The sequence below is a fragment of the Pseudophryne corroboree genome, chromosome 11, assembly GCF_028390025.1.
Source record: "Pseudophryne corroboree isolate aPseCor3 chromosome 11, aPseCor3.hap2, whole genome shotgun sequence".
Taxonomy (NCBI): Eukaryota; Metazoa; Chordata; class Amphibia; order Anura; family Myobatrachidae; genus Pseudophryne; species Pseudophryne corroboree.
The window spans coordinates 67,069,469-67,083,234 of record NC_086454.1 but is presented as its reverse complement, the minus strand read 5'-3'; the positions used below and the strand labels follow the sequence as shown (position 1 = coordinate 67,083,234).

The window sequence follows — 13,766 nt, the reverse complement described above, 5'->3', positions numbered from 1 at the left end:
GCACGGGAATCTCGCGGAGCGGAAGTTCCGGTGGGCGCGGGATCAGCGAGTGGACTGTGTGTGTATACGAACAGCGGCAGCCGGGCCTGGAGACTGAGCATCAGTGCGGGCGCGGGGAGATCACCGGGTTACAGTCCGGATTCAGCATCCGGAGCCGGGGATGGCGGACGGGACGGACCTCATTGATATCTACGCCGAGGAGGAGTTCATCCAGGTGGGGGAGGCCCGGACGGACTCAGAGACCGATGAGCAGCTATTGATACACCTTCAGGTGCTTGTGCCTTACACACCTCATGTACACGGGCCGCACATGTCTCATACATGCACACACATGATGAATGCACGGTGCAGACCATACACACACTCGCTACATGCTCTGCACAGGTGTGACCTGTACTTGTTCATTCATGATACATACAGTATGTGCTGACTCTTGACATGTCCTGGATGTGCACACACATGATGTATGCAGAGCACATACGTGACAAATGCATGAAGGAGACATGTCCCATACGTGTTAGATACCTTACATGCACACATGTGGCAAATGCACAAGGAGTACCATACGTATGCACCCGTGACAGATGTGAGACATGTCCCGTATATTAGTATGCATAAGAAATTTATGAGGGAGACATGTTCTGTACATGCACACGTAACTAATGTGCCGGGGAGACATCCTGTACATGCCCAACGGGTGCACATAGAGCTATGCATACACTTGATGCATATTAGTCATGTAATTTATGTAAGTTCATATGATCTGTAACAGGGTACTTACAGTATGTCTTGTGACGTGCATGTATGAGACACATATGCATAATATATAAATGGAACAAGCAATAACTACAAAGAACAGTCATGCCCTTATGTGTGGCTGAAATGACCAGTACATGCTGGGTGCTGCATATGCTCTGTGTGTGCACAATGCATGCAATAGCAGGATGACGTCAATGGGCACGATTCAATTCGATTACTGCAGAATAGCGCCAGAAGTTAGCTCCCAGGGGCTGTTCAATACAGCTCCCTGTGACACCCAATGACTGGATTTCTTCTTGCAACCCCTGAAACAGCGTCGCTCAGGGTATTTAATGCTGTTTTTCCCGACAAAACACCTTGTTTAGTCCGTGAGAACGGACATTCTCCGACTTACCACTGCGCTGTATTGAATAGCTCCGGGAGCTAATTCCCGACGCTATTCAACTAGCATCGAATTGCATTATGCCCAATGTGTACATATACATCACAATATTAGATTGCACTAATGTCTTTGTAAAATTAGCTCCGCTAAACAATAACGGATATCCATGTGAACGAAGGCACGGGCAAACGTTAGTATGTGTGTGTATGTATATTCAAAAGTCGCAGTATACCGTTTTGTTTCAAAAACTGGAGAAAATGGAAAACTGACTTAGATTCAAGATGGCCAATTTCAAGATGGCGCCCATGTTGGATACATACCCTAAAGATAGGCCACCTCACCAATACCTTACTGGAGTATAGTTTTCTCATTTCCTGCACAGTTTTTTAAACTAAAGGGTATACTGCAACTTTTCAACCACCCTGTATATGTGTATATTAAAATATAATTTGTTTTAGCAAGGATTGCCGTGGTAGTAGCAGTTTTCAATTAGTGTAATTTTTTCGACCAGCCGAAAACACGATACTTTTCGTCCGTTTTTAGGTTGAATTAACTTTCGACCTATTCAATGTCCGTGCTGTTTTTTTCAACTGATCGAAAAATCCGGCACTGTCGAAAACCACGCTCATCGGTGAATTTGCCTCCAATACACGTGTTTTGGCGAATACGCCCAGTTTTAGCGCACTTTTCGCCCATACCGATTAAAAAAAAAAATGTGAAACAGCATGGGTGAAAATGGATTAAAAAACGGGCGAAACAGCACACTATTGACTACACACGGATCGAATTAGTGCAGATTCTCCAACTGTTGGTAAAAAACGGCACTAATTGAATATAGCCCATAGTTTTTTGAGGAGATTGTGGGGGCGCATAGTCTGTTAAGATTGGCTTTTTTGCTTACTATGGAGAGAACCTTCCACCCTGATAGATGCCCGTATCACTGCTGTCAGCAGCACAAGTAAAGGGGGTTAGAGGGGGCATGATATAGCTGGGGAAGTCAGTGGGTCTAAATTTGTAAGTGGACGTGTGGAGTAGGATGGCAGCTTACTCCAAAGGAGGTTCATTCAGCTGCGATTTACATTTATATATTATTGCCATTATTTTGTCACAATGCTACATATTTATACAGGTGACTTACCTGAGGTACTTTGCCAGAGCTGATCTGCATCTTGTGCATGGTACCTACCAGCTGTGTGGCAGTATTAATGTGTATACAAAACTAAGACTTTTGCTATCTGCACTAACTATAATATACTGCACATCTGTGTGTATGTAGTAAATAAAACATTGTGGATTTGGTCATATTTTGATCAAAATATTTAAGCTTGCAGCCCATCATCAAGGGAGCCCAATTTCCTGCAAGTTTCTGTTCTACACTAGTGTATATATGCCAATCTAATTTACTTTTTTGACTGTGTGACTAACGTGATGGATAAAGGTGGAGCCATAGATATAGCATATCTAGACTTTAGTAAGGCTTTTGGCACTGTTCCACATCGCAGACTGCTAAATAAACTTGAAAGTTTGGGATTGGATATTAGGATTATTGAATGGATAAGATCTTGGTTGAAGGATATAAAACAGAGAGTTGTGGTAAATGGAGTGCATTCACGGGAGGGAAATGTTACCAGTGGAGTACCCCAGGGATCTGTACTTGGACCAGTGCTTTTTAATATCTTTATTGGTGACATTGCAAATGGCATTAAAGGGAAAGTATGCCTTTTTGCAGATGACACAAAGGTATGCAATAGGGTAGACACCAGGTGGGAGTAAAAACAGGATTTTAATACCTACCGGTAAATCCTTTTCTATAAGTCCGTAGAGGATGTTGGGGTCATTCAAAGAACCATGGGATATAGACGGATCCGCAGGAGACATGGGCACTTTAAGACTTTACAAGGGGCGTGACCTGGCTCCTCCCTCTATATCCCCCCCCCCCCCCCCCCCCCCCCCCGACTCAGTTTGGAACTGTGCCCGGAGAGATGGACATTACGAGGAGAGGAATTATTAACAAGGTGAGCACTACCAGCTCACGCCATATAACATGCCGAGAACATGGCATTCAACAGAAACCACTGTCAACGGACATGAACAAAACTTCAGCAACAAGCTGAAGAAACCAACACAACTTGTGTGTAACCAGAACTAACTGCAGATACAGTACGTACTGGGACGGGCGCCCAACATCCTCTACGGACTTATAGAAAAGGATTTACCAGTGGGTATTAAAATCCTGTTTTCTATTACGTCCTTGAGGATCTTGGGGTCATTCAAAGAACCATGGGATGTACCAAAGCTCAGTAACGGGCGGGAGAGTGCGGATGACTCTGCAGCACCGATTGGCCAAACTTAAGGTCATCATCGGCCAAGGTATCAAACTTGTAAAACTTAGCAAACGTGTTTGACCCCGACCAGGTAGCAGCTCTGCAAAGTTGTAAAGCCGAGACACCCCGGGCAGCCGCCCAGGACGAGCCCACCTTCCTAGTGGAATGGGCCTTTACCGACTTCGGTAACGGCAATCCTGCCGTAGAATGAGCCTGCTGAATAGTCTGACATATCCAACGGGCAATGGTCTGCTTGGAAGCAGGACACCCAATCTTGTTGGAAGCATATAGGACAAGCAGAGACTCTGTTTTCCTGATTGGAGCTGTTCTGGCAACATAAATCTTCAAAGCTCTGACCACATCCAGAGCCTTGTCCTCAGCCAAAGCACCAGTAGCCACTGGCACCACAATAGGCTGATTGATATGAAAGCAGGAAACCACCTTTGGCAGAAATTGTTGTCTAGTTCTCAATTCTGCTCTATCTTCATGAAAGATTAAATAAGGGCTCTTGTGAGACAAGGCCGCCAACTCAGACCCGCCTTGCGGATGCTAAGGCTAATAAAATAGCAACCTTCCACGTGAGGAATTTCAATTCCACTTTACGCAAAGGTTCAAACCAATGTGATTGAAGGAAAGCTAGAACCACATTTAGGTCCCAAGGTACCACTGGGGGCACAAAGGGAGGTTGTATATGCAGGACCCCTTTCACAAAGGTCTGCACCTCAGGAAGTGAGGCCAATTGTTTCTGAAAGAAAATTGACAATGCAGAAATCTGCACCTTTATGGAGCCTAATTTAAGGCCCGCATCCACTCCATTTTGCAGAAAATGGAGGAAACGTCCAAGGTCAAATTTCTCCACAGGAGCTGACTTGGATTCGCACCAGGAAACATATTTCCTCCAAATACGGTGATAGTGCTTTGACGTCCCACCCTTCCGAGCAAGAATAAGGGTAGGGATGACTTCATCAGGAGTACCTTTTCGGCTTAAAATCTGGCGTTCAACCGCCATGCCGTCAAACGTAGCCGCTGTAAGTCTTGATAGACGAACGGCCCCTGCCGTAGCAGGTCCTCGCGAAGAGGAAGAGGCCAAGGATCTTCTAACAGTAAGGACTGAAGATCTGGGTACTAAATTCTCCTTGGCCAGTCTGGGACCACAAGGAGTGCTGGAACTTTTGTTCTTTTTAGAATTCTCAGCACTCTTGGAATGAGAGGCAGCGGAGGGAATGTGTACACTGACGGAAACACCCAAGGTGTCGACAGGGCGTCCACTGCCGCTGCGTGAGGGTCCCTGGACCGGGAACAATACTTCAGAATCTTCTTGTTGAAGTGAGAAGCCATCATATCTATGTGGGGAACACCCCAGAGACTTGTCACCAGTGTGAATACCTCTGAGTGGAGGCTCCACTCTCCTGGATTCAGATCGTGTGTGCTGAGGAAGTCTGCTTCCCAGTTGTCCACACCCGAAATGTATATTGCGGTCAGAGCGCTTACGTGCCTCTCCGCCCAGCGAAGAATCTTTGTGGCTTCTGCCATCGCCGCTCTGCTCTTTGTGCCGCCTTGGCGGTTTATGTAAGCTACTGCCGTGACGTTGTCTGACTGGATCAGGACCGGCAGGTTGTGAAGCAGATGATCTGCTTGTAGAAGGCCGTTGTAAATGGCCCTTAGTTCCAGAATGTTTATGTGAAGATGAGTCTCTTGAGCTGACCATCTTCCCTGGAAGGTCACCCCCTGAGTGACCGCCCCCCACCCCCGGAGACTTGCATCCGTGGTCACTAGGATCCAGTACTGGATCCCGAACCTGCGTCCCGCTAGGAGGTGGGAGCTGCTGAGCCACCACAGGAGTGATATCCTGGTGTTGGGAGAAAGAACTATCTTTCTGTGTATATGAAGGTGGGACCCCGACCATTGGTCCAATAGGTCCCCCAGAAAAACTCTGGCATGAAACCTCCCGAATTGGAGGGCTTCGTATGCCGCAACCATCTTCCCCAGTAATCGAATGCATTGATGAATGGAGACAGATTTTGGTCTTAGTAGGAATTTTACTAGACTCTGAAGTTCCAACGCCTTTTTCAAGGGGAGGAACACTCGCTGCTGGACAGTGTCCAGAATCATGCCCAAAAACGCTAACCGCGTTGTCGGGGTTAACTGTGACTTTGGCAGGTTTAAAAGCCAGCCGTGACGCTGCAGGATGGACAGCGACAGTGCAATGTCCAGTAGCAATTTGTCCTTGGACTTCGCCTTTATCAGGAGATCGTCCAAGTACAGGATAACTGTAACTCCTTGCTTTCTGAGGAGTACCAGCATTTCTACCAGGACCTTGGTGAAAATCCTCGGAGCCGTGGCCAGGCCAAACGGCAACGTCTGAAATTGGTAGTGAGCATCCTGAATTGCAAATCTCAGGTACTTCTGATGAAGGGGAAAAATGGGGACATGGAGGTAAGCATCCTTTATGTCCAACGATACCATAAACTCCCCCTCCTCTAGACTGGAGATCACTACTCTGAGAGACTCCATTTTGAATTTGAATTTTCTCAGGAAAAAATTCAGAGACTTCAGGTTGAGGATGTGTCTCACCGATCCGTCCGGTTTTGGTACTACAAACAGGCTTGAATAAAACCCCTCCCTGTGTTGTTTCGGGGGAACCGGTATAATGACCAGATTTTGGCTTAATTTTTGTATCGCCCCACAGACTAGAGCTCTGTCTGGGGCTGAAGCCGGCAAGGCTGATTTGAAAAAACGTCGTGGGGGGGGCGTCTAGAAATTCCAGCTTGTACCCTTGGGACACAATTTGCAACACCAAGGGTCCAGGTCCGAGCGAGCCCAAACCTGGCTGAACAACTTCAGACGTGCCCCCACCGGAGTGGTCTCCTGAAGGGGAGACTCTGCGTCATGCTGAGGATTTAGCAGAGGCCGGGGAGGACTTCTGCTCCTGGGTACCCGTGGAAACGGGCGCCCTCTTTCCTCTACCTCTGCCTCTATGGGCAAGAAAGGAATTACCACGGCCTCTCCTATATTTGTTGGGCCGAAAGGACTGCATGTTATAGTGCTGCGTTTTCTTCCGTTGCGCAGGAACATAAGGTAAATAGGTCGACTTGCCGGCGGTAGCTGCCGACACTAACTCAGTGAGACCGTCACCAAAAAGTTCACCACCCTTAAAGGGTAGTGCCTCCATATTTCTCTTGGAATCCACGTCAGCATTCCACTGGTTAGTCCAAAGGGCTCGCCTAGCTGCAATGGACATAGCATTCGCTTTAGCACACAGCAAGGTAGCGTCTCTAGCAGCCTCCTTTAAGTACGCAGCTGCATCTCTGATATAACCCAGTGTCATCTGGGCAGTATCTTTATCTATGGTATCCCAACCGGCAGATAAATCATCAGCCCACTTCTCAATGGCGCTACCCACCCACGCAGACGCAATTACTGGTTTGAATAGCGTCCCTGTAGTAGTAAAAATAGCTTTTAAAGTAGCCTCCTGCCTACGGTCAGCTGGCTCCTTAAGGGTAGTCGACTGAGCCGCAGGGAGAGCTACCTGTTTGGATAAGCGCGCCAGGGCTTTGTCAACCATGGGTGGCGTCTCCCACTTTTCCCTGTCAGCAGCGGGAAAGGGGTACGCTACAGGAATTCTTTTAGGGATCAAGAATTTCTTATCAGGGGTATTCCAAATACTCTCACACAGAGAGTTCAACTCAAAACTGGGAAGAAACGTAACAGCGCGTTTCTTCTCGCTGTACATGAGGAACCTAGTTTCAGGTGTAAACGGGTCCTCAGTAATGTTCAAAGCCTCTTTAATTGCCACAATCATATACTGAATACTCTTAGCCAACTTAGGATCTAATCTAGAATCCGCATAGTCGACATCGGCATCTGAGTCCGTGTCGGTACCAGTGTCGGCTAACTGGTCAATATTACGTTTAAGGGATGCCGCAGGGTCCTGTAATAAAGCATTCTTTAGCATCTGCATTTCTGACTGTGATTGAGCAATTGCTGACTTAATAGAGAGACATTTGCATTTAAAACACTTAATGTAGACACCCAGTCGGTAGTCGGCTGTGCCGACCACAGGACCCCAACACCGGAGGTGTCCCCAACAAGTTATCCCCCGGGGAGGAAAACTCTGCCTCAGACATATCCATAACCCCCAGACAGCTCACAACACACAGCCTGTCAGGAAAACAAAGGGAGATAGCCAGCTCACACCCCAGCGCCAAATAAGCAGGTCTAAAATATCCTTAGATACTGTAGAGCTGCAGCGCTAAGCAAATAAATAACAATGATGCCTCCCCCTGCGTGTTAGCAATCCCCTGGTACTTGCTGCTTGAAGAAGGACCCAGCGTTGCAATGTGAGCTGAGGGGACGAAGCTCCGCCCCCAAAATGGCGAAGCTCCGTCCCGCATTTTTTCATATATTTATCCTGGCGGGGGTATTGTACAGTGCCCGGGCACTGTACCCATTCATGCCAGCCAACATTTTGAGGTCCTTATTGCTCCCCAGGGCGCCCTGGGTCAGACCTGGGATTTTGGTGTAAAAGGGGTATAACAAAGCAATGAGGAAGGCTAGTCAGATACTTGGCTACATTGGGAGAGGAATCAGCAGCAGAAAGAAAAAAGTATCTTCAAAAGGATATTAATACATTAGAGACTGTACAAAGAAGGGCATCTAAAATGGCCCATGGCCTACATCACAAAACATACCCAGAAAGACTAAGACATCTCAATATGTATAGTTTGGAGCAGAGAAGGGAAAGGGGGTACATAATAGAAACTTTCAAATATATCAAGGGTTTTAACAAAGTCCAGGAGGGAAACATTCTCCAAATGAAGAGAAGCAATAGAATACAAGGACATGCACTGAGACTGGAGGGGGGGAGGTTCAGGGGAAATTTGCTGAAAAATTACTTTGCAGAAAGGGTAGTGGACAAGTGGAATAGCCTCCCATCAGAGGTGGTAGAGGCTAAGACAGTAGAGCTAGAGCAATTTAAACATGCATGGGATAGACATAAGGATATCCTTACAAAGAAATAATGATCAAATAAGGTTAGAGATAAAAAATAATGTAAAAAAAGGGGGCAGACTAGACGGGCCAAGTGGTTCTTATCTGCCGACAAATTCTATGTTTATCGTCAAGGGACCCCAATTTTCTGCTAGGCCCTACCCTAGCTAATATGTCCAGTATACCATTACATTGCATTTGGCAGGTTTCCTGGGACGTAGCCGGAATGGGTCAGGTGGTAAACCGTGCATTTCCAGAGACGTAACCAAGGTCAGGGCAGGCGGCAGACAATGTATAGTGAGGGGTGCACTGGAGGTTGATACAGGCAGCTGATACAGCAGGAACAAGATGTTTAAAGGATTACAGATGGGATGCGGTCAAGATGCCGCCATCCGGAATCCCGGCGGTCGAAATACCGACGCCGGAATCCCGACCGCCACAATCCCGACATATTCTCCCTCCGTGGGTGTCCACGACACCCATAGAGGGAGAATATAATAGTGTGCCGAGCGAAGCGAGCCCGCAAGGGGCTGCGTTCCGCTCGCCACCCCTGTCGGGAATGTGTGGTCGGGATTCCGGCGTCGGTATTTCGACCGCCGGGATTCCGGCCGGCGGCATTTAGTACTGATCCCTTACAGATGTCTCTATTTCACGCTAGTGCACGTCTAGGGTATAAGATCTGATTGCATTGGCACATTATGGTACGTTTCTCTCCATACAGGGCGTACAAATTGAATGTTCCCAAATAGCCTCTGGTCCGTGGCAGGAATTGGCTGTGTCAAAATTTCACTCATTCTATTAAATGCCTTCTTGGCATCCAATAAAGGAAACATAGCAAGAGTGTCAGATTAGGAAAGCCAAATGGGTCAAATACAAAACCTTCATGTTTTTTACCCTGGGTCTCGCTGCCTGGGAAATAAATCCCACCTTGTCGTAGTGTATAAGGGTGGCAGTAAGTTTTGCAAAATGCCCCTCAACAAGTGGCAGGGGCAAACGCTCAGGGCTGCAGGCCTAGATCTCATGGCCAGCTGCTTCTCCCATGGGCAACATTTCAAAGGGAAAACTGCATATATTGTTTTACATAGAAATTTAGTGATCAATTTGTACAATACAAAATATACATCGCAATATTAGAAGGCACTGTTGTCTTTGTAAAACTTGTTCCGCTGAGCAATAACAGACGTCCACGCAAGCAAAGCTGCAGACAAACGCCTTATTAGGTTATAAATGTATTAATTAAAAATATTCGGGTCATATTAGTTAGCCACAAGCTTGCTCACCCCGTATGTACACGCATATGCTGCACGTACGGTAGCCCTGAACACACAGATTTTTGTTTGCTGACCCATAGTTGCTTTTTGTACGTCTGTAATATCTGTGCATAATTGGGGCGAGTTGATGTGCCGTTGCTGGAGTTTCCATGCCGTTGCAGGGGCACATCACGGTGATTGAATGGATCAGTAAATGTATGTTAAACCTGAATAAAAACAGAGTGCTTCTAACCGAGTATCTCCCACATTTTGGTCATCTGTGTCCTTTACGTTTGAAATTACTATTGATAGGGCTTCCTTTTATCCTATGTGGGGCCTGTGATATGGTCCCCAATGTTTGGGGATTGGCAATGTATTATTAAATGACGTCTGCTTTTACTAGCTTGTTGAGGCATGTTACTGGAAAACATGCTGTCTGTTAATCTGTAAATGTTGGATCTACACACCATAAAATAGGTAACCATGCTGGTTTAGCCACAGAGGTGAGTCTGTACCCTCCTTCTATTCAGATATGTACTGCCACTTATATGCGGTACACTTGCCCACTGTGACATTGTCCCCCTCCTTCACCTCTGGAAAGTGTAGCCCCTACACGGGTTGGGTAGAATATTCCAGCGGCCGGGATGCCGACGGTCAGAATACAGGCCACAGCATCCCCTGCATATATTGTTGACAAAGACATTTTGTGATCAATGGGCACAATTCAATTCGATGACAGCTGTATTGAATAGCCCCGGGAGCTAACTTTAGCTCCCGGGGCTATTCAATACAGCGCCCTCTGACACCCAACGACAGGATTTCTTCTTGCACCCCTGGAAACAGCGTCGCTCAGGGTATTTAATGCCGTTTCTCCCAACAAAACACCCTGTTTAGTCCGAGAGAACGGGCATTCTTCTACTTACCGCTGCACTGTATTGAATAGCCTCGGGAGCTAATTCCCGGTGCTATTCAACGGTCATCAAATTGAATCATGCCCATTGTGCCAGTAGGATATATTTTCTGCTTCTCGTATCTGAATCACATCATATTTCTTGTTGCAGCGGCTGATTGCAGAACGCCTCGTATGTGCATACATTCATCATTTACTACATAGAATCACATCATTAATATTACAAGGCTTATGCCTAGGACCATCATGCTGACATCAGGGATTTGTCACAAGTGTTCTTCAGTCTCATGATTTATAAAGGCTATAGGAACATTGAGGTTATTATAAGTTGTCCTATAGTGTGGGTATATGTTGATTAGCTTGGGCAAATTCACACCCCAGATCAATGTAGCTGGCAATCGAAGATGCCCATCCTGGGACCTCCACAGCTGCTGACTGGATGTCTCAGATTCTCCTCAGTATAGGCGAGCACAGAATTAGGCGGGATCCGGTCTGAAGATCGACAGTGTCTAGGTCGACAATGTTTAGGTCGACCACTATGGGTCGACAGTCACTAGGTCGACATGGATGGAAGGTGGACAGGGTTTCTAGGTCGACGGGTCTAAAGGTCGACGTGAGTTTTTCACATTTTTTTTTTTTCTTTTTTTGAATTTTTTCATACTTAACGATCCACGTGGACTACGATTGGAACGGTAAAGTGTGCCGACCGAAGCGGTAGCGGAGCGAAGGCACCATGCCCGAAGCATGGCGAGCGAAGCGAGCCATGCGAGGGAACGCGGTGCACTAATTTGGGATCCCTGTCACTCTACGAAGAAAACGACACCCAAAAAAAAAATTCCTCATGTCGACCTAGCACATGTCGACCTAGAAACCCTGTCGACCTTCCATCCATGTCGACCTAGTGACTGTCGACCTAAACATTGTCGACCTAGACACTGTCGATTTGATGAACCACACCCGAATTAGGCGCCTGGTGAGAAAGTGGCTGCAGTAGGTACCATACACACTGCACATATATACATTGGCTACTCGGGCATAGAGACTAGAGTAGGGCTAAATGTCTGCCAGCAGCAGATGCTGCAACTTTAGAGTTCTGCATGGGGAATAGCCAGGAGACCCACATAGAAGAGCTACAAGTGTGGGGTGCATATCTAAAGACCATTCACAGAAATGCTGTCTTAAAAGACTGCAAAAAAAAAAAAAAAATCTGGTTATTCAGATACAATTGTTCTTGAGTTTCTAAAACCATCTATTATATATTTGTTCAAACAGCTTGGAACAAGTTGAGATCTATTTTCTTTAAATGTGTTCAATTGTCTTTTAAATTGTAGGGCTTTTAATAGTCAGAATTCATATTTTGAGTTTTTGAATAGATGGAATATTCAGTTGAAGGGTTTTGGGTTGGCCACTGCTGACACACTGAGGAGTCAATTCAGTTGTTTTGGGCGCCAACAAATCCCTTCTAAATGGGACTTTTTAGACGCCCACACAATTGTCACTGTTCAGTTGTTTAAGCGCCCATGCACATCGCACATGTTGCACCTAAACAGACCGGGTTTAGCTGTCTAAAATGGCTAAACCCATCTAAACTCCCCGCTTTGGGCATCCAAGCTCCTGTTTGGATGCCCAAAGTGCAGAGATTTCACACATTTTATCTCGCACCTCCTGAGGCTGCGAGAAGAAATGTCAGCCCCACTGCTACTGGGCGCCTAAACAGAGCAACAATTGAATTGCTCCGTTTTGTGCCCCATGGTGGTAGCTGCAGGTAAAAACAATTGAATCGGCCCCACATTCTGAAAGTTGGCTTGATAAACAGACACTTCTGCGTCTGCTGTTTGCATTTAGACAGCATTTACTGGTGCATCTTTGTAAAGTAGGTGTAGATGGCAAATGATAGCCACATTTATTTCCATGGTCTTTTGAGCAGATAAGTGTCTGAAAATATTCCTAGTTTCCAAAATATAAACCTGTCTAAATGCCACAAGTACTAGCCCTCTTTCCAGCACTTATTATTGGACCTCAACATTTAGTGCTATTTCTCTAACGTCCTAAGTGGATGCTGGGGACTCCGTAAGGACCATGGGAATAGCGGCTCCGCAGGAGACTGAGCACATCTAAAGAAAGCTTTAGGACTATCTGGTGTGCACTGGCTCCTCCCCCTATGACCCTCCTCCAAGCCTCAGTTAGATCTCTGTGCCCGAACGAGAAGGGTGCACACTAGGGGCTCTCCTGAGCTTCTTAGTGAAAGTTTTAGTTTAGGTTTTTTATTTTCAGTGAGACCTGCTGGCAACAGGCTCACTGCATCGAGGGACTAAGGGGAGAAGAAGCGAACTCAGCTGCGTGCAGAGTGGATTGGGCTTCTTAGGCTACTGGACATTAGCTCCAGAGGGACGATCACAGGCCCAGCTTGGATGGGTCCCAGAGCCGCGCCGCCGGCCCCCTTACAGAGCCAGAAGGCAGAAGAGCTCCGGAAAATCGGCAGCAGAAGACGTCCTGTCTTCAACAAGGTAGCGCACAGCACTGCAGCTGTGCGCCATTGCTCTCAGCACACTTCACACTCCGGTCACTGAGGGTGCAGGGCGCTGGGGGGGGGCGCCCTGAGACGCAATAAAAACACCTTGGATGGCAAAAAATGCATCACATATAGCTCCTGGGCTATATGGATGCATTTAACCCCTGCCAGAATACATAGAAAAACGGGAGATAGGCTCCGCCCCCTTATCGGCGGCCTTATCTCCTCAGCACACTGGCGCCATTTTCCCTCACAGCTCCGTTGGAGGGAAGCTCCCTGGCTCTCCCCTGCAGTCACTACACTACAGAAAGGGTTAAAAAAGAGAGGGGGGCACTAATTAGGCGCAGTATTAACTATACAGCAGCTATAAGGGGAAAAACACTTATATAAGGTTATCCCTGTATATATATAGCGCTCTGGTGTGTGCTGGCAAACTCTCCCTCTGTCTCCCCAAAGGGCTAGTGGGGTCCTGTCCTCTATCAGAGCATTCCCTGTGTGTGTGTGCTGTATGTCGGTACTTTTGTGTCGACATGTATGAGGAGAAAAATGATGTGGAGACGGAGCAGATTGCCTGTAATAGTGATGTCACCCCCTAGGGGGTCGACACCTGAGTGGATGAACTGTTGGAAATTACGTGACA

The 13,766-nt window shown here is 46.9% G+C and overlaps 1 protein-coding gene across 3 annotated transcripts in view; it reads left to right on the top strand.

Moving 5' to 3' along the window:
* The first annotated feature begins 24 nt into the window (after positions 1–24).
* The window catches only part of CPSF7 (cleavage and polyadenylation specific factor 7), a 75,112-nt gene continuing 61,370 nt past the window's right edge, over positions 25–13,766 (top strand). The window contains exon 1 of one of the 3 annotated variants that reach the window (XM_063944389.1): positions 25–271. In XM_063944389.1, the coding sequence (XP_063800459.1) occupies positions 161–271 (111 nt within the window). In that variant the 5' untranslated portion in view covers positions 25–160. The remainder of the gene's footprint in view (positions 272–13,766) is intronic. The other 2 variants (XM_063944390.1, XM_063944388.1) reach the window with 2 other exon arrangements.